Here is a 22723-nt window from a genome sequence, read left to right as displayed (position 1 = left end):
CGAGAGCGCTCCGATTTCTTCACGTGAGAAGAGGCGAGGATACTGCGAGCGCCCGCTATCTTGCAGAAGAAAAGTCCGAGAACTCCGATTTTTCGGAAGGAAAGAAGAGAAGAATACTGAGAACACTCGGTATTTTTCTCTTCTTTCCTTTCTTATTATCCTCGTCGGATCGGAATATCGGAGTGGATGAATCAGATGGACGGGACTGAGGATCCTTTTGCCGAGATTCGCTGGGTTTATATACCCATTTTTGCGCTATGTGTCAACGCGTGATTTGTTAAATTATTTAGCAAAACAGTTGATCTGTCACGTCGTCGACGCGTGACAGATCAGCGGAACGCGTGTATCGCTCGGTTCGGGGATGTTCGGGTGGCTGGACGATGCGGGCCGTATAACGCGTGTCTAATAACGGAGCTTTAAAAACGCTCCGTTACAAGACAAATAAAAAAAGCTATATGTGCTATGAAGCAAATTTGAAGGACAAAGGAAATTCGCCGGAGATTTCAAAAGGAAAATATGGATGTTTGACCATTTAATGAAGAGTATAATAATGTATGGAGCGGAAATCTGGGTTTGGAAAGAATACGAAATAATAGAAAGATGTGAAAATAAATTTATAAAATGCATTAGGACTAGATTGGAATACACCGGGATATATAGTTAGAGAAGAAACGAAAAGATAGCTATTAATTAATAGAATCAGGTAAAAAAGTGATTGAATTTGAGGAAAAAATTAAGGAGAAATCGGATAATAAAATATTGATAGAGTGTTTTAGGAAAACAGCGAAAATAAGAGAAGATAAGAGTCGGAAAGAGAAATGTATTTTCGCAGGAACGGAGTATCGGGAAGAGAAGTTAAAAACTTTAGAAAGAAAGTGCGCGAGATTGGAAGCAAACTAACGACAAGGAACCTAGAAGTACAGAAACAAATAACATACAACATAATAAAATTCAGGCTTCGAAATATGGGAAAAGATATGAAGAATTATGATAGGGATATCCGAATATTTAAGGAAAGGTAGTCATAAAGATATTCAAAGAATTATTGCGAGATTTAGATGCAGAAATGAAGAATTAAGTAATAAATACTGGCGCGAACAGAATAAGAACGTATGTAGGTAGTGCCATAGAGGTTGAAACATTAGAACATTTCATGACAAAATGTATAGTAGAGATAAGAGATAACACAAGAACAAGTCAATTGCTAGGAAAAAAAGGGGAAGGAATTAGTTGGATGAAGAAAATCGTAAAAGCAAGGAAGGAGAACAAACCCAAAGAAAGTATAGAAAAGTAGGAGGATAGGCATATAGTAAAGTCAGAAAGAGATTTATCTAAAGTAACTAAGCTAAAGAAAATATTTATGTATCATGTTAATATGTCTTAGGTTTATACATTGTTATCAAATTAACAATTTATGTAAGATCGATGTAGAACTCTTTCGAAGCCGAAAAACTGGAAATAAATATATATCTATCTGTTTTATTTACGGCAAAAGGCTTTTGTTGCCTAAGTTGGACGAGATCGAATTACAATAGGCGGAGTTTTAACTATTATTATAATTATTATAATATATAATTTATCTTCAACCCATAGGTGTTATTTAGATAGCCAATATTAAATGACTATGTATCGTAAATAGAATACTTGAAATTATGAAATTATGAAATTATGAAATTTGTCCAATGAATCACTTCAAAAATTAATAACAGAATATATATATGTGTATATATATATATATATATATATATCTATTCTGTTATTAATTTTTGAAGTGATTCATTGGACAAATTTCATAATTTCATAATTTCATAATTTCAAGTATTCTATTTACGATACATAGTCATTTAATATTGGCTATCTAAATAACACCTATGGGTTGAAGATAAAAAGAAATACTGGAATTAAAAATTATTTATTATCGAGGAGGGCCTCATGCAATAGTAAAGTTATTTTTTAAAATAAACGAAAAATTTGTAGTTGACGAAATATTTTATATTTTATCATACTATACTTTTATCATACTATTATCATACTTTTATCATACTATTTTAACATAAAATATAAAATATTAAGTAATTAATTTTTTGTATCTTAATACTTTTATACAGAATAATGAGATAAATTGGTATTAACCAATTTTTGCTTTAAGCATTTTTTTTTATTTCCAAAATTATGAGTGTTATTCAAGTTGATTTTATGTGATCCAATATAATAAGATGTCATATTTACAATCATTTAATACAAATTCAAAATAATTTTAAAAAAGAAAAATAAATTTAAAAAAACAATATTAATTGATAAATTATTAAATAAGAAATTTGACGATGAATCATTAAATTATTTTATAAAAATAATAAATGAATTATATTACATAAATATTTTTCTTTTACAGGTCAAATCAGATAAAGCAAAATAATATTATATATCAGCTTCGGCGCTGTATATCAGCTGCTATAATGTATATTTTCTGCTTGGCGCTGTATAACGGCTGCCTTAATTTTCTGCTTAATGCTGTATAATGGCTGCTATAATCGCTGATATATAGTACAATTAATTTAGATTAAAGAGAGAAAATGTCTATTCACAAAAAGAAACTTATGACTTTAATGCCTATAGATGAAAATATAATTATTAATGGTGAATGGTTGATAGACATACATGTGGAACATTTCCATCATCTATTACAAAATTATTCTAAATATACACCTTGAAACATGGTGAATACAATGTCTTGAAACAATACAACCTATACCAATAAATAAAAAACATATACAAATATTACATAATTCATCTGATCCATATGATGGATATTGAGTATGTAGTTACTATTAAAAATATTTTTATATATGATTCATTAAATGGTACAAAATTACATATACATCATGAACAATTCTTAAAAAGATTATTTATAACATATTACAACATATAACTTTGAAAAAAATAATGCAGTTAAGTTTCCTGTTATGCAACGTCAACCAAATAGCAATGATTGCGCGTGATTGTTTTCGCAATAGCTTTTGCAGTTTCATTGTTATTTAATATTAAACCAAAAAAAGTAAAATATAATCATAGTTTAATGCGCTTACATTAAAAATTTTAGAAACTAATATAATTGAACATTTTCCTCAAGATTCACACAGTGCTGTAATAAAGTGTTGCCATTAGCAGTAATTAAAGACAGAGAAGCTAAAGCAGCTTATATGCGTTCAATACGTCAAAGTGAAAAAAAGTATATTACCAAAGATAAAGAATATTTGGAAAGTAAACGTGTTAAAAAGCGGCGTCAATATAATGAAAATCTAGAAAATAATCGTGCTAAAAAGCGCTGCCTATATAATAAAAATCTAATAGATAATCGTGCTAAAAAGCGATGTCGATATCAAGAAAATGTTGAACATAATCATATTAAAGATCGACAACGATATGCAAATAATCGTTTAAAAATATGTGAACAAAAATGCATGCGTTATATTATAAATAAACAATCTGAACAATATAAACAAAAATTTTTAGATCCTAATAAAAAATGGCTCTATAATAAGCGATATTATCTAAAAAGAACTGCTAAATCTGTAGTTGCATTAAAAAAACTTGATGTACAAAAAATTATTAAAACGATATGAAAAATTTAGATCCAAAAATTTTATAAAAATTTCTGGTAATTTAGAAACATTTACAAAAAATATTGCAAATAAACTTAATATTAAAGAAGATATTAAAGAACGTTTACAAGCCGAGAAAATTGTACGGAGCATGTACATCAGAAATAATTACGTTCGTAGTATGTACAAGGTATTAACTATACTTAAAAAAAAATCAGAGGTATATTTAACTTTGGTTAATAAATGTTCTACAATTGAAGAAAAATTATACGCATTATGTGGAATGTCTAGACATACGACTTCATAAGAAAATTATTTTATAGAATCTACATATGAAAAAATAATTTTAAAATCATTAATAATAAATACAGAAGGACAAGTCGTAAATATGTTATCTTTAATAGCAGCACGAGCAAAAAAGTCGTGGTTGTGCGATACATCATGTAAAATTGATGAGATTTTAATTCATAAATATCAAAAAGTTCTTAAAAATATAAATATGTGCACTTTAAAAAATATATCAAAATAATACAATGTATTCATAATTGTATATCTACCATAAAAACTCCAAGTAAAAGATTGGGTCATCCATATAGATGTTATATCGATTTAACTAATTGTAAAGCAATGTTTCTGCCAATTCAACTATTATCTCCGCATTTTCTACAAATAAGACATATTAGACGCTTAATATATAGACTTACACATTTTTATCGAAAAATGTTAGAATATAATTATGTAGATATAATTATGTAAAGAATGTTAGAACTTGATACGGCATTAACTAGCACTGATTTAGATATATTGAATAAAATTATTACTTCAGCACAGGAAAAAATAAAATACATATAAGTATCAAAATTCTGATATTGTTTTGAGTGAAGACTATAATATTATTTCTATATGAATATTATTTCTAAATATCATACATTTAAAGCGTTCACTGAACGTTCAATGGATACAATATGTTTGCGTATCATGTGAGAGATTTTGCTATAAAAGAAATATTTCTGAAGTTAGTAAAGTTCAAAAAATAGATATTCCAGCATGGAGAGATTTAATGATATATGTTAAACACAAAAGTATTAATCCACAGTATATATGCAATTATGTTACCGAAAATTTCATCAAGGTTTATTACCTTATTGCATTATGAATAATCTTATGGCAGATAATGTACCTGAAGTGATATCTTCTTTGAACACATTCGAAAAAATTCTTATACAGAGAGCTAAAGCATTTCAAACGATCCTTAAAATAGAATTTTCAAACGGTCATTAAAATGGAATAAACTGTTATAAATAAAAAATTGCCTCACAAACAAATGATACCAAAAGTAAAAGGAAGAACATTTCATTTGCCACTTCCTTTACAAGAAACGTTAAAAAAATTGTGTTCCAATATTGATGCATTAAATATAAATCATGAATTATATGTCTTAATTAGAAGTATTCTCACAAAATCGAAAATTATTTTGGGAAGAATTGGTGAATACTGAGAAAGTATTTGACGTTTTGAAATGGTTAAAAAGTAATAATTTGTTATATTCTCTGTTATATTATTTTACCAAAAGTACATAACGAATTACAACTGCAAAAATTTAGACAATCCGGAATTTTACTTAGAAAAAGTAGAAACTGATACAGTAACCGCATTAAATAATCATGAGTTATTACATAATTCAAAATCTGAAATTCAAAAAAAAGAAAATATAGAATCTATAACGGAAGATCAACATAAAGCAATGTTAACACAGATTACTGATGAAATTAATATTATGAGCAATATACTATATATTCTTTGTACGGAAAAAGAATTAATAAAAGTGCAACAGCTTTGTATCAGATGTTAAAAGTTCAAGAATTGCCCTTAGATAATCGTGAAAAATATTTAGATTTATTATGTTTTCCAGATTTATATCCTTTTGGCATTAATGGACAACATGAAACCAGATCAGTTAAACTTAATGAACATGAATTTATTAAATGTCGCTTGACATCAAAACACTCTCAATATAGATTAAATCAACAGTATTTTATTCATTATTTTATTCATTAAATAATGCAAATATTCGTCAACTAAGTCGTGGAATTTATCATAAAATGAATGTAACTAATCCACGTCTTCGTTATAGCTGGAGAATATTTAGAAGCAATGTCAAAAGAACTTTTGGAATCTAATTTGAGTACAATATTTTCTTTGAAAAATTACGGAACAATATTCTCGTAAACCGAGAAGTGATTTAAATTGCATGACACAATATTATGGTCCTGCAACTTGGTTTTTAACACTAAGTCCGAGCGAATGGTTGTGGGAAGATTTAGGCGAGTATCTTTGAGAAGTAAATAAAGAAAACAATTTTCCTACATCATTATCTATTAGTGCACTTGTTGCTATAGATCCAGTATCAAGATTTCTGGATAATAAGTTCCATGCAATGCTTGATTTTATTTGTTCAAAAAATCATCTGATCAGAGAAGTTGCGCATTATTTTTGGCGACGAGAATATCAAGGAAGAGGAATACAACATTTTTATATATTAATTTGAATAAAAAATGCGCCGATTCTTGGGGAATCTTCTAATGAAGACATTTCGAAATTTATTTTACAATATATAAGTTGTAAAATACCAAATAAAAATATTTCTCCTTATTATACAGACGTGTTAATACATCAACAACATGTGCATAATAATTATTGTCTCCGTTCTAAGAAAGTGGGACGCAAAGTTATTCGTTTATATTCGTTTATAAATGTCGTTTTGGCTTTCCTCGTTCTGTGATAGAAACATTACAAATACGAGATGTCGTAAGTTCCATAGCATGTAGAAAACAATTAAAATGCAGAAATAAATTATACGATATTCCCAGAACGAATGAAGAAATTAACATTAATGATTACAATCCTGTTCTTCTTACTGCGTGGGAAGGAAACATGGATATTCAATTTATTGGTGAAAAGTCGTCTCTTCTAACCTGGTACATTACTAAATATATGAATAAAGCAGGAAAATGTGAGTTGTCTGAACCTATTCTTAACTACAAAAATAATAAAAATAAATCATTAGCAAATTGTCTTTAGAATATTGGTATGCGATTTACGAATAATAGAGAATGCGGTGCTCTTGAAGCTGCCGATACATTGTTAGGTATTCCTTTATATGGAACTGATCGAAATACAACTATTAAATGGTTAGATGTTAATCAGATATGATCCAGAAAATTGAAAAGTTGTAAGGATATTGAAATTCTTGACAATGAATCTACGGATATATTGTCCGTCTGTAATAGATGATCATTATCCAAATAGACCAGAAGAATTGGAACATACATCTCTTTATGAATTTGTGCAATGGTATGATATCACAAAAACTAAACCATAAAATGAAGATATTGAATACCATAAGATAGGAAGAAATTATTATCTTAAACGACGGCAACGTAAACATTTAGTTAATCATTACAGATATGACGTTCATACACAGCCAGAAAAATATTTCTTTGCACTATTACTTATGTTTCAATGGCGGAAACTAGATAACCTTAAAAATGGATATAACCACAAAGAATCATTTCACAGAATTAAATTATATCTTATAGAAACATTACAATATCACGACAAATTAGAAGAATTGAAAACGGCATTTGAAACTGCAAAACAGTTAGTTCAGAAATATCTAGATAATGAATTGCAAAAACAAAAAAATGCATCTCAAAATGATCCAGAAAATACAATAGGTGTGCAAAACATAGAGGTGGGTGAAGCCATGAACCAAGACTTTAAAGATCTTGGAGCTAAAATTAAAGAAGAGGATGTTTCTGAAAATGATAATAAAATTAAACATGGATCAAAAGAGAGTACTTGATAGAGTTATTAGCACTATTAAATTAAATAAATCAGTATTACGATTATATGTTAGCGGTGAAGGTGGTACTGGAAAAAGTTTTCTAATTAAGACTATTAAATGGATAAAACAAAATCTTAATAAAGAAACTGCTGTAGCAGCATCTACAGGTATTGCAGTATTTAATATAGACAATTCACAGATTGTTCCAATTATCTGTTGAACATGGTCATACTCTTAAATATAAACAATTATCTGATCATGTATTGAAAGTTTTACGAGCGAATTTAAATGATGATGATGTTATCCTTTTTATAATAGATGAAATATCAATGATATCTAATTTAATTTTAATATATATACATCTTCGATTATCTGAAATATGGTATATGACACTACTGAATGTAATAATGACTTGGTAGAAAACATATTCTTTTATTTGGAGATCTTCTTCAATTATCTTCTTACACGAAGATTTTGTTTTTGTTCATTTATTAAAAGAAAAAATTGATAAATATATTGGCACTTTAGGAATCATTAATTTGTGGACTACATTATTTGAATATGATGAATTGATAATTAATATGCGACAGCAAGGAGATATGGCTTATCGTGAATTGTTATCGTGTATTCGTATTGGTTTATTGATAAATTCAGATCACGAGATTCTTCAAAATAGAAAAATATCCTTTACGAATACTTCTTTTAATTCAAGATTGGAGGAAATATGTAATTTTATTATCAATTTACAGTTGACACTGTGTATTTACTTCCTACTTGTCATATGTGTGATATTTTAAACACTGTAAAGTTGAATTGCATTAATAATAATTAATAAAATTGTATTAATTCAAAAGAAATATTATTAATTGCTGAAGACACGATAAATTGTATTCCATACATAAAAAAGAAAGTATTGAAAGTATTATCGAAAAATGATGAAGATGATACTAGAACAGCTGGATTTTCGAAACAAATTGTTATTAAGATTGGAGCAAAAGTAATGATAAGACGTAATATAGATGCTAATTTGGAACTGGTAAATGGTACAATCGCGAAAGTAATATCAATTGTTCAAGATATAAATATTGAATATAGAAAAGATCAAACTTTTATTACCTACAGGTTCAAAATACTTGATTGAAAGAATCAGCGTTAAATTTCAAGTGATGGATAGAGTTTACGTTATCAGAAAACAATTTCCATTATCATTAAGTTATGGAATCATTATTCATAAAAGCCAAGGATTAAGTTTATAAAATGCTATTATGGACATTGGTAATTCTGTATTTAATGCAGGACAAGTTTATGTTGCTTTGTCACAAGTAACATCTAGAGAAGGTTTGTATTTAATTAATTACGATCCCTCATCTATAAAAGCTAGTGAAGATGCAATTATTAAATATAATTGATTAAAACAAACGTATAAATCAGAAGCGAAATTGATTACTATTTTAAAACAAAAATATACTAAAATAAAAGATACTTTATGGACATTACCAAAAAAGTTATTTCTTCTGTTCAAGAATTATATGAAACGGTTCAAAAAAATACTGTTTGGGTAATACATGGGTTCCAAAATAAGGATAAAGTTTCATCTTACGCAAATGCAGTTTTGCAATTAAATTGTCTTTTGCATTTAAATGTTATTAGAAAACAAATTTTTGAGTGTGATAAATTATGTTTTAGGTATATTAATGAATCGATATGAAAACGGAATATCTGATTTGAATACATTTACAGTACGACAAGATTTAGGAGGTAATTTTTCTAGCTGTATAAAACAAGATGCATCTGAATTTCTCATAGCTATCTGTGAAAAATATGATTATATTAAAAATCTAGTTAAGCATCAAATACGTTCCACTATACGGTGCAAAACTTGTGATAATACAATTATTATTACTAATGATAATATTCTTATTTCAATTCCCATTACTAATTTAAAGAAAGACAGTTACGATCTTAATAATTTATTAAATATTACTTTTTCGAGGTGGTATCACTCTCATAACCTATGTAAAAATTGTACAGGAAAAGATACAATATTTAAAAAAGAATTAACATTAACACAAGAAATACTTATCATTTATTTACAATTATTTTCAGAACAAAATGGTAAATTAATAAAAATAGATCAATTTAATTTGCGTGCAGTATCAACAACTACAATGTCAGTAGGAAGACAATTTTATAAATGAATGCCATTTTTCATCATGGATCATTTATTAAAGATGGTCATTATATAAGTATATGTAGAGATGAAACGTCTGGATAGATAGACATTGATAATGCGCAAATTAACAACAAAAAATGGCCTAGAGGAGCAAAAAATATGTATATATTTTTTTAAAAAAAGATTTATTAAAAAATTATTAAAAAATAATAATTGAATACTGATTGTTTTTTCTAGTATATATAAAGTAATAAAATGTTTCAAATATGCTAAATAATAAATACTATTTGTTACTAAAAAAATGAGTGATATCCTAATAAAATTACCTTTTAAAAAAGGTAAAAAATAACGCCAAGTTCACGCCCGTTTTCTTATTTATGTAAAAGAAAGAATTTTATACAAAAATTTTTATCTATAAAAGTTTTTTTAATAATAAATTTCATATTGATACAAAAGATGTGATGTAAAGAACTGGCGCCAACTTTTAATTTAATAAAATAAAAAGAGCTTTACATTGAAATACATTTTATTTTGTAGTTCATTTTTATTTGAAAAATCGTTTCATTATTTCTACAAAAAACATGATATCAAAAATTGGCATAAACTTTTAATTATATGAAGAAAAGAATACAATAAAATACAATATAAAAATACATATAAAAGAAAATCTGATGTGTAAGAAAAAAAAACGACGTATAAAAACTTGACCGGGTCGCATTAAAACACATACATACTTATTATATTATATTGCACTCTTACTGTTTATCTTTTTACATTAATAATGTATATATTACTTTTCAAATTATTTGTAATAAATTTTTTATATAATTTTTATTTATATTTATATATATTTTTCTTTAATATTTATATAATTTCTTTATTATATGTATGGTAAGTATATAATATTAAAAAAAGTTTATTAAAACATATGCATTTATACTGGATTCTAATAAAATAAATTCTTAAGTTTCTTGCATTATTTATGTAAAAAATGTTTCATTAATTAATAATTAATTATATGTATATTTCATTAATTTTATTTAGTTAATATTAAAAAAAATAAATTTAAAAATAAATAAATAAATAAAAAACCTTAAAATATATTAAATTTTAATTCAAACTGTTTTCTATTTGTCTGCCACATAATTCATTGTTATTAAAAGTAGTTTTAATGCAACTCGGGCGCGCCAAGTTTTTGTCGTCATTTTTTTTCTTACACATCAGATTTTCTTTTATATTTTACTTGTATATAAACACAAGTACAATAATTCAATAAAATTTTTTTGGCAACTACAAATTGACATTAATTTTGGATTGATAACATCTTTTTTTACCTTTGCAAAGTTTCTTTTCTATTTCATATAATTAAAAGTTTGTGCCAATTTTTGATATGTTTTTTGTAGAAATAATGAAACGATTTTTCAAATAAAAATGAACTACAAAATAAAATGTATTTCAATGTAAAACTCTTTTTATTTTATTAAATTAGAAGTTGCCGCCAGTTCTTCACATCTTTTGTACCAATATGAAATTTATTAAAAAGACTTTTATAGATGGAAATTTTTGTATAAAATTCTTTCTTTTAACATAAATAAGAAAACAGGCGCGTGAACTTGGCGTTATTTTTTACCTTTTTTAAAAGTAATATATTACTCATCTTTTATGTTATATAAAGTTATGCAAAAATTTATATATTTACGATTATATAAATTATATAGATTATATAGAACGATATAACGATTATATAGAAAAATTATACAAACTAAATAGAATGATAGTAGCACATCGAAAATTCAATTTAACAATTACATGGTTCTCCGATAAAATCCTATTCAACAATCTCCATATCATTGTAATATCATTGTAACGAAATTATATATACACACGTGTCCGAGCTTTCATACTTATTTTCTTTTCGAATTTTCTCGAGCTTTCTCGAATTATGTTTAATTTTTAATTCTCATTAAAAATTGTCAATCAAACGAACTCGTAAAGTGAAGTTCAATTGAGATTATGCCTGGTGTCTCGTCCGGATGGCTAATTAAATAACTAAGTAGCCGTCTTTTCATCACTTTGTCAACACAGTTCACAATTCCATTCAAAAGAAAAAGGCGCGCTCATCCCCCGTCGCCTCACGTATAGCGCTGCCTCTAGCCTCATTATTTTAAAGAGCTAAGACAAATCGCTTACAAGGGAAACACCAGGTGACTGGTCGGGATATTTCGATGCATTTTATACAGGCTGTTCTTGAGCAAAGAAAAAATATTTATATTATTGTAGATGTTAGAAAAAAATTATTTATTTAATTATTGTAAAAATTATTTATTTAGTTGTTGCAATAATTTGAAAATAAATTAATTTTCAAATTATTACAATAACTATTTAAAAATTTTATTTATTGTACAAAAAATATATAGACATAATTAAATAATTTTTTTCAAACATCTACAATAATATTTAATTGAACAATTATAGTGTCTCGTCCGGATGGATAATTAAATAGTTATTTAAAGAGGGCGATTTGCCGTTAAAATCCAGTTATTATTATTTTATTGCATACAAAATAGTATCAGTCCATAACAAAATTCGAGTAGCCTAAGCATCAGAGGCTACAAATAGTAATAAAATAAACAAGAATTTAACTGAGAATATTAAGGCAACATATTAGGATAATAACTTAAAACATTAGTAGCATAAGATTAGCAACAGATATCCATTACATTAGAAACATAAAGCTTAAAATATTAGAAACATAAAATACATATCTATTATGAAAACAAAAAATGACATATCCAATGCTTTGATGATAAATGTTATTGATATTTATGATAAAAGAATAACGTTATTAAATTCATTTGGATTGATTATGGGATGATTGTAAAACACCTTGCAAAGACACGAGATTCCCCGGACCAACCCGCAGCTCTCTTAAGAGATCTATAGCGACTTTGTTCCTAGCAGCCAGGAAAGTAGAGGCATGTCGAGTACTGTGCTGAGAAATCGTCCTCTACTCCACATTCCTCCAAGCTGTCACAAATCCAACGACATATTGTTTGGATTCCTATTGCTCTATGAAATTTTACGCATGCTTTGAATAACGTGTTACACTCAAGCGAATGTAAACTTTCAGTTATGTTTAAGTAACGTTCTAATAAAGAAAAAATACAAAGCTCCGAACAATTATAAAAGCAAAAGAAAATAAGTAGCAGTTGCGCACGACTCGGAACTGAAATTTTTATGCTATTTTATGCTATTTTAAACTAAGAGTTTAAGCGCGTTGTCCAGATCCCAATGCTAAGAGAAGCACTAGTTTCTTCGTGATAACGTTCAATGATAAGATAGCATATGGAAATATGGGTTGCAGTTTTGTAACCATAGGTGCTAAGTCCCAGATGAAATCATAATGAAGCCTTTATGACTTAATAAAATTGGCACCCCTACAAAACTGCTTAACTAGAGGATGATTATCCACGTCTTTATCCGTGATGATAGAGATTGCAGAACGCATGGTATTGAATACATTGGTTGATTGTAGGAGTGAAATAAGAATAATATCTAGTGTTGCTGATGGTACTACTTGTAATTGAAAAGCTTTTCTAAGCTTGCCTGCTGCCAGGGAAAGCTCTCTCCATTCCGGATGTTGACTCCTGAAAGATGCAGACAATAAAAATTGAGAGGATGGCAAAATGATAGGATCAGAAACCAAAAAACGAAGAAACATGGAGAACTCTAATAGCAAAGGTCACCAAGGCACAATTAGGATTTCCCCGGTCTCCTCATCTATCATCTTGCGAAAAAATTTGGAAATCAGAATAAATGGAGGAAAAGCATAAAAATAAAAGCGGGGCCAAGATAACGTAAACACATCAATTGCCCATGCGCTTGAATCAAAGAATTATGAGAGAGAGACATACGTCTCATTCTTGGCGTTAGCTAATAAATCTATGTCGAACGCAAATAAATCTATCGAACGGTCCAAATCTCCTGTCAACACGTCTGAATGTCTATTCTGATAAGCACCATTCAGTGTCAGTATTAACGACTTTCGATTCAAAATCTACAACGACATTGTCAACCGAGGCAATGTAGGATGCGAAGAGATGGATATTCCGCTTCGCACACCATCTCCATATGTTAGATGAAAAAGGATATTGAATCGAACCGAATTTGTTTATATAAGAAAAAGCTATAGTATTGTCTAAAGGAAGGAGAACATTGCAGTCCTTAAGGTCTGCTGCAAAACATTTTAGGGCATAGAATGACGCCTTTAACTCCAAAGCATTAATATGTAGTGATCTATCTTTAATTGTCTACCAACCATGCATGCGTTGATTTCTGTATGAGGCTTCCCAACTCGTTAACGATGCGTCTGAGAAAATTTTACAGACATAGAAGCTTGAATATAAATAATATTACATTGGTTGAAATTGAAGAAAGAGAGAGAGAGAGAGAGAGAGAGAGAGAGAGAGAGAGAGAGAGAGAGAGAGAGAGAGAGAGAGAGAGAGAGAGTGAGAGAGAGAGAGAGAGAGAAAGAGAGATATCTTAATCCATCAATCTTGAAATCTTCCTTCAAATAGGGAATCAGCATCCTTCCACGATAATTCCCAGAATGGGCTGCAAGGGCTAAGAATTTCTCTCTTTCAAATTTTTCAGTATACAACAGGCCATATTATACTGCTAGACAAATCGATATAAGCGAACCAATCATGCTTGCGAACTACTTGAGCACTGTGATTTTTGGGGAATATTTTGTACAAGAACGTGAAGTTTGTTCCTTCTTTCAAATGAAACAGTGATCAATTGTTGGGTTAAAAATAAATTCTAGATACCTGCATCTAGAGAAGAGCCTGAACTGGGATTTGTTATAATTTATGAGGAAATCTAGAGATGTGAACAGATCTAGAGATGCATCAATATTCTCCTGACATTCTTCTCTTGTGATAAAAGTAAGAAATCGTTTAAATATACGATTTATTGAAAACCTCTCTCTCATAAAACTTTGACTACAAGGCAGACAATTTTAGTAAAATTATAAGGAGCAGTTGCTAAGCCAGAAGGCAAAAACTTGTAAAATATATTCTTCCACTGAAACCAGAAAAACCTTCTATATATGAAGGATGCACTGGGACCTATAGTATGCATCTTTGAGATCGTGGCCATTTTACAGTTTGAGATTATGAAGCGAATCACTGTACGCCAGTCCTCCATTTTAAAGTGTACTGGAGCAATGTACGAATTTCAATTTTTCAAGTTCAACATAAATCGCATACCATCAGACGATTTCGAAATTAAGAAAATGGAAAGTAGAAATTGATTTTCAAGGCTTTACGATAACCAGCGCTTCTTTTTTAAGCAAACGATTAATTTCTGTTGTACAATAATTCGCTTCTGTCAAGGACAAAGATGGATTATTCAAAACAGGCTGAGATATAAATAGCTTGAAGAAAGGGATCTTATAGCTCATTAATGCTTCTAGTACCATGGGATCTGCAGTTACCTTTCATCAATGATCCGCAAAGAGGACTAAACGACCTGCCGATTCAAATGCGTTTAATATCTAGTCCGTGTTCTGGACCGGGAAGCTAACCTTCTGTTGCAGCTTAGTATCTAGAAACCTGTCCTCGCATGGTGAGTCATCGGAGCTTTGCAAAGAGAGGGCCTTGAGTTTTCCTGCATATCGCGAGGAGGAAAATTGATTTGCGTACTGCTTCATCGGTTGACGAATTTACTATGGCTGAGGAGCCTTTTTGACTATTATACGAGTCATCTTTTCAATAGAAAAGATGGGCCGCACTGAACTCTTCTGCAAAGTTGCTGCCAAATAAGCAATCGTAGGAACTAAGTCGGACACAATTTTACCGAGGAAATTCAGCGATGGAATATTGAAAGCCCGCCTTTGAGATAGCCGAAAATTATGGTCAGCTAATAAATGAATGCTCTCTGCAATTTTGTTAATAGCGATGTTACTCTCCATCAACTTTCGAAGACACTCGAATTTCGATAAGTTGGAAATTCCAGAACATTTAATAAGGTTCCTACTTGAAGCTAGGCAGACATTTGGTGCTTATATCAAGCAAGGCTTGTGGCACCCAGATTAGGAAGAATTTTTTTATTAATCTTCGGCGGACCAAGAAATTCTCCTTCGGTTCATATTTAATATTATTACATACTTAATATTAATTAATAAATAAATTACTTTTTATATCCTCTCTAAGACCTGAGCGCATTTAAGACTTAGTGATGTTAAGAATGAACGGCAGCCAGAATGATACAGCGGGCTGATGAGTCTGTTTTCTAAACAACTCAGAAATAAATATGTCCGACTCGAGTCTCGGTTCATTAGGCTCCCCAGCGACGATCGCAATCACAGGGTCAGCAAAGGTAACGCTATGAAACATGTCCTGGGTCGCTGCCCAGACCACTACATGCCTCTTGTTCGTCAATTTGTATCTCCTCAATGGAGAAAGCCTCGCCGAGCCCCTCCAGGAAAACCGACATCCTCCGATGAGACAAGACTTGCAGGTCTTTGAATGTCCTCCGATACCTCGCCGAGTGTCGAAAGCTTATGACGCTTTAAGTTATCAAGGAAATTTGCTTAGAGGTTGCACCAGTCTCTCACAAGACGGTGAACGATCTATCGAAGAATCCGTTGAGGATCTGCGTGAGGATCTAATTGAAAAACGACAAGATAGATTAGATCTCGAACTCTGTGAACTGTTCCGGGATTTCTCTTCTTTATATCTACTTTTCCTGAAAATCCTAGAATCTAAAATCCTCGAATCCTCTTATGTTTTGTCATATTGACAGCAAAGGAGAAACCGGAGGAAAATAATTTAGAAAAGGCAAATATGCTACGAAGAACTCTATTGATTTTCGGGAACAAAAACACGAATGAGGTTAGAGACATGCGCAGCGCTATATGTGAGGCGACGGAGGGTGAGCGCGCTTTTTTTTGAATGGAATTATGAACTCTGTTGACAAAGTAGGGATGAGGAAACTCCTACTTAGTTACTTAATTATCCATCCGGATGAGACACCATGGTATAATTTATGTTAAATTTTAATTCTTTAATTTTCTTTTATAATCCTCGTTCTCCTTCTGCTATTCCAATGATCACCAGAGTCCTGGTAAAAAAATTAAATTTCTTGATCATGAAAAAGGACAACAAACATATGTCTACGCAACGGTTTTCTTATCACGGAGACAGTCGAGACATACACAGTGCGTTCGACTCGAAAGTTTACGTTATGAATATCTTCGAGAGAAGAACTGTACCGCCCTTTCATGCCTATTCATATTTTCCTTTTCTCATTAATTTTTTGGGGGTTAGACGTAACAAATAAAAAAAACAAAAACGAGGTCAAAACTTGTCATGTTCACGTTCCATGGTTTTAGATTCAGCGGAGAACAAGATTTATAAATAATTTTTCTATATTGATATAACAGTCTTATGCTCGCGCGAATCTTTCGAGACCGAGTGGAGTCGGGCTGCCATTTGGAGTGAGAAACGAAACACTCCGGGGCAACAATTTTAGAGTATTTATTTTCATAACAACTATTTTTTCAAATTTTTTATATTGAATCCATATTGAATTTGCCATTTAAAATTTTGAAATTCTAATATCATATGTTGATTCAGCAACCTCGAACACCAGAGGATAATCATTTTTATAAAAATCAAATTGTTTTTCTAAATTTTGATCAACCATAATGGATCCGCCACTTTGAATTTTAAAATTTTGATATTATATTCGGATTCAACAATTTCAAAAACTAAAGGAGACCAAATTTCATATAAAAAAAATTTCATAAAAAAGTAAATCGATTTTTTTTTTAGTTGTGCACATATGCACATACATGACATGCTGGTGGCACATCTTTTTTCTGTGCATATCTGCTACATACATTGTGAAAGGGTTAATAGGATGAAAGGGTGCAACTTAAAATTCTTCAATATTTATTTGTTAACACTTTTCTCTTTATCACTCTACTTAGTCAATGTTAAAATCTCTCAAGAACAAGAAGTTATTTTGTACGAATCGATTTCAATATTACTTTGTTTCGCATACTTATTGTAAGTTTCCTTTTTTTATAATTTATTACATTTATCTCTCTCAATCTATTGAATTCAATTATATATATAAAACGAATTACCACAATAATACTATATAAAATGAATTTTTCGATATCTTAAATCAGTGCTCGGAATTAGTTGCCCTTTTCGGCTCGATTTCGAAGGCAACAGGCTACAATTCTCCCATTATCACTCGAGACTTGACAGCCGAGCCGCCGTAGCCTTATGCCTTAGGAACGTCTTATATTAAAAATGTACCATTTCTACCAAATTATTATTAAATCAATTTCTTGATTAAATTATTTTTATTTTTACAAATATTAAATTTTTTTTGGACATATTTTATGTATTTCATAATATTTAATGATAATATTAGGTGTACAAAAAAGTTCTGAGCTTTAGATTTCATACAACCGAAATAACAATTTAAATTTTATATATCTTCCCATCTTTTTGCGGTTTTAAAGCGTTGACATTTGGCCTTCTAAAATGCCATACGGTTTGGCGTTTGATGCACATAACCTCAAAAATCAGTAGTGTTCACGATGACAATAACAAAAGAGCATATTCGATTTTCCATCCACTTTGCGTTTCATCTGAAGAAAAATGCTGCTGAAACCACTGCAATGATTTGTGCTGCATGGAGAGAACGCTGTAAGTCATGCTACATGTAAAAGATGGTATCAAAAATTTCGCCAAGGAGATTTCAGTCTTGAAGATGAATCGCGTGCTGGACGCTCTCAAAAGATTGAAACGGACGAATTGCAAACACTGCTGGATGTAAACTCTGCGCAAAATGAAAATGAGCTTGCAGAACAGCTTGGCGTTATGCAGCAAACCATTTCCATACGTTTACATACGATGGGAAAGGTTCAGAAGAAAGGCAGATGGGTTCCGCATGAATTGTCCGAAGACAACAAAAATCGTCGGCGTGACACTGCACTCACTTTGCTTTCAAAGTTCCGGAAAAAAGATTTTCTGCACAAAATCATTCACAGGCGATGAAAAGTGGATTCTTTATGATAACCCTAAACGTAGAAGATCATGGGTTGATCCTGGTCAACCTTCGACGCCAAAGTCCAATATCGACGCCAAGAAGGTTTTGCTCTGTATCTACTGGGATTGGAAAGGTGTGTTGTATTACAAGGTGTTACAACCGGGTGAAACAATCACGGCAGACCGCTACCAACAACAATTGACCAATTTGAGCGATTGCATTAGAAGAAAAGAGGCCATTTACTGACCAAGGACGTCGTAAAGTGATCTTGCTTCATGACAATGCTCGATCACATGTTGCGAAAGCAACTCAGGACCATATCTTTGCGTTAGGCTGGGAACTTCTCTCGCACGCGGCGTATAGCCCAGACATGGTGCCTTCCGATTACTACCTATTCCAGTCGCTGCAGCATCATTTGGCTGATACACATTTCGTGAGATTTGAAGAGATACAAAAATGCATTGATGACTTTATCGCTTCGAAACCGGTGAGCTTCTATCGTCAAGGAATTCGTAAGCTACTCGAAAGATGGCAAAAGGTCGTTGATGCAAACGGGGAATATTTCGCTGATTAATATTTTTTTGTTTGTTTTTGAATAAAGATTGAATTTTACAAAAAAAACCTCAGAACTTTTTTGTACACCTAATATAAAAAGAGGGAGAGGGAGAAGGAGAGAGCATCACCCATGAAATACTATTGTTGACACGTTTTCTTTTTAGTGGTTTCCCCAATAGGCCTATTCCATAATTAAAAAATAAGAAATCAAATATATGGCTTGGCAGAAAAATAAAATTCTATATTGTAAAATATGATATATAAAGAATAAGAAAAACGAAACGAAGAGCAATTCGTATAAAAATACTAATTTGATTTTTTGAATCGTTTACATGATTTTACTAGAGATATATCCACAGAAATTTTACAAGAACTACTTCGCATCAACTAGTAGGGTAGTGATGCACAAGAAAAGAAACACGTTCTTTGAACGATTACTATCTCTGCTGATGCAAACCAGTTCTTTCAAAATATCTATTGATATATCATCTCTATTAAAATCATGCAACGTAAAAAATGAAATTAATTTTCCATCTAACATCTAAACAAACAAAAAGTTATATCGGTCACATTTTTATTTTTCATTTCTTGTCAAGTTATATATTTGATTCTTTTTAAATAGGAAACTATTAAGTAAGGAAATTACTAAGAAAACCACTTTAAAAAAATACGTCAATAATACGGAATGATATGGAAACCTATTGTTAAAACCTATTATTAATTATTCTAATTATTATGTAATAATTTTATTATAAACGTATTTATTATCATTAAATATCATAAAATACATAAAATATATTAAAAAGAAAATTTAATGTTTATAAAAATAAAACTAATTTGATAAAAAATTGCTTTAACAATGATTTGGCGGAATATACAATTTATAACGCATTTTTAATATGAAGCGCTCCTGAAAGCGTGCAGCGGCTCGGTCGTCGAGCTTCAAGCGATAGTGGAGGGAGTAATAGGCGTCGCCTTCGAAATCGGGCTGAAAAGGCCCAACTAATTCCGAGTACTGTCTTAAATATACAGATATATGGCTCTAGATTTTTAATATAATTTTCATTGTACATTGGTGACAAGAAATTTTTATAATTGTATATATACAAGAGAGAGTCTACATATTATATAGAACAGTTGTGACCGCGCCTTCAATTTCGTAGCCACACTAAAATCATTTATTTGCCGATCCGGAAGACGGGACTGAAATGATCTGATTGTCTAATTAACAATTAATTTATTTATTTTTTCATTATCATATTGTCATATTAACAATCTTAGCTCCTGTGCCGTACAGTGCAAAGAAAGAAATTGCGATTCGAGTTGTGGAGAATGAACAAGACGAGCAGATATTATTTCGATGAAAACTAATCGCACACTCAATTCAGAAGTTCAAATTCTCGATTATATTACATCAACAATCAATAGAGTTTCGACACCGAGTCAATATTTTAGAATTTGGCAGTTTATCGCATTCTTAAGCTTAGCAAAAACGCAAGGAAAACAAAGTCTATCGGCTCGAATCGATCGCTTCGATCACTAGAATGTTTAGAAGAATTCAAATCTATAATATCAAAAATATTTTCTAGTAAATTGTGTTGCTTTCTTGAATAACAGAGAAAAAATTGATTATTTCTAATTGATTATTTTATAATACGATAAATATATTTGAACGCCAAAATAATAAATCAATTTTATAGCACGGCATTATGACTCTCCACATCTCGATTAACGATCGAATGTTAGATCTTAATAAATATCTCTTTAAAAAGATGCTGAATTCGTCTGCATTACTGAAACAAAATACAATATTCTTTTCGTGTAAATTTTGTATGTAATACGTGTTTTCATATATTGGGAATGTATTTGGAAATCTTTTTCCACAATTAAAGGCTGTATATTAATATGTGTCTATCATATAATCTATCATATAAAATTCGCAACAAGAATGAAAAAACTTTTTAATTTAGATATTTTTCTATCAATTACTTATTATTATAAGTATTATAAGTATTATTTTAATATAGCATCCAGAACTGCTAAGTTGTATCAACGTTTGTTTTATATAAAATGTTCATAGCCTTTACAAGATTGATTGGCTAATAAATAATAGATAATGAAATAACATTGAGTTCTTTGAATTAGGCTTAAATAAGTAATGTAGTATAAAAAATGTATACAAAAATTTGACCAAATGTGTATATAAATGTGTGCGTATATGAATACTCACATATGCACACATACACATGCGCGCGCACGCGCGCACGCATGTACGTACGCACGCACGTACGCATATGAATGTATTTATAGATGTTTAGATATGCATATGTATGATCGTTTTCGTCGAAGTTCCCTCATCTTTCCGTCGTTCAGCATCATCTTAAGAAGTAAAAATCAAAATGTAAGCGTTATCTTTTCAAAATTGACGAATTTAATTTATATTTTATATTTAATTGGCTTTTTATTATTTTAATCTTTTGCATACTTGTATTAAATATTTGTATTTAATCTATTGATTAAAAATGAATATTAATATTACTGATTTTATTTAATTCTTCATGATTATTAATATGACTTAATGTCCATATTTTAATTAGTTCATCAAATATTCTTATTAACATTAACATATTTCTTGCAATAAATCATTAATCCAATTATTAGATTGTTTGAAAAGTTCGAGAAGGTTTTAGAATTAATTGTAAAGGAACAAATTGAAAAGTACTTGCATAGTAATAATACTATAACAGAACATCAGTCGGGATTTAAAAAATATCATTCGTGCGAAACAGCGATACAAAGTGTCATTGATGATTGGAAGTTGATAATTAGTGAGGGAAAAATGATAGGAGTAATATTCTTGGACTTAAAACGGGCATTTGAAACGATAGAAAAAGATACTGGGAAAATTAAATCAATGGAATGAGAGGGATGGTATTAGAGTGGTTTAAATCATATCTAAGCAATAGAACACAACAAGTTAGATTTAATAATCAATGGTCAAAGTGTATCAAAACGGAATATGGAGTTCCGCAAGGATCGGCCTTTGCTGTTTATAATTTATATAAACGATTTAGTAGAATTTTGTCCAGAAGAATGCAATAAAAATGTTTGCAGATGATACTTTAGTATATGTAAGTGGGGAAAGTAGTGCGGAATTAGAGAGGAAAATGAACATGGTACTTAGCATAGTAGAAGAGTGGATAAGTGTAAATAAGTTGAAAAATGAATGCAAATAAAACAAAATACATGATAATCAAAAGTGTAAGAAAGGAGCAAAAAGGTAATGTTATATTGAGATGCTCGGACGGAATTAAGTTGGAACGCGTCGAAAAAATAAAATATCTTGGCGTAATTATCGATGATAAGCTCCAATGTAAAAATCACTGTGATTATATGCTAAAGAAAATAGGAAAAAAGACTAGTTTTTTAAATAGAATAGGTAACTTCGTATCAGCGTACACTAGATGTATTCTA

At 30.0% G+C, this 22723-nt stretch overlaps 1 protein-coding gene and 2 pseudogenes across 9 annotated transcripts in view; 2 read left to right on the top strand and 1 right to left on the bottom strand.

Annotated features, from left to right (window-relative positions):
* Positions 1-22723, bottom strand: part of LOC105432862 (uncharacterized) — a 552262-nt gene that overhangs the window by 493153 nt on the left and 36386 nt on the right. Inside the window, exon 2 of one of the 9 annotated variants that reach the window (XM_089083349.1) lies at positions 4160-4265. The exons of 6 other annotated variants lie outside the window; for them this stretch is intronic. In XM_089083349.1, coding sequence (XP_088939475.1) covers positions 4160-4190 — 31 coding nt within the window. In that variant the 5' untranslated portion in view covers positions 4191-4265. Of the gene's footprint in view, positions 1-4159; positions 4266-22723 lie in introns of those variants that run through there. 2 more of the 9 variants (XM_089083346.1, XM_089083348.1) reach the window with 2 other exon arrangements.
* LOC148934809 (uncharacterized) lies at positions 1828-4152 on the top strand (annotated as a pseudogene).
* On the top strand, positions 6151-11717 carry LOC148934808 (uncharacterized; annotated as a pseudogene).

The sequence above is a fragment of the Pogonomyrmex barbatus genome, unplaced genomic scaffold (genome assembly GCF_055798465.1).
Source record: "Pogonomyrmex barbatus isolate J1 unplaced genomic scaffold, ASM5579846v1 scaffold7, whole genome shotgun sequence".
Classification (NCBI taxonomy): domain Eukaryota; kingdom Metazoa; phylum Arthropoda; class Insecta; order Hymenoptera; family Formicidae; genus Pogonomyrmex; species Pogonomyrmex barbatus.
The sequence above is the reverse complement of the archived record's forward strand: the minus strand, read 5'-3'. Positions and strand labels throughout refer to the sequence as shown.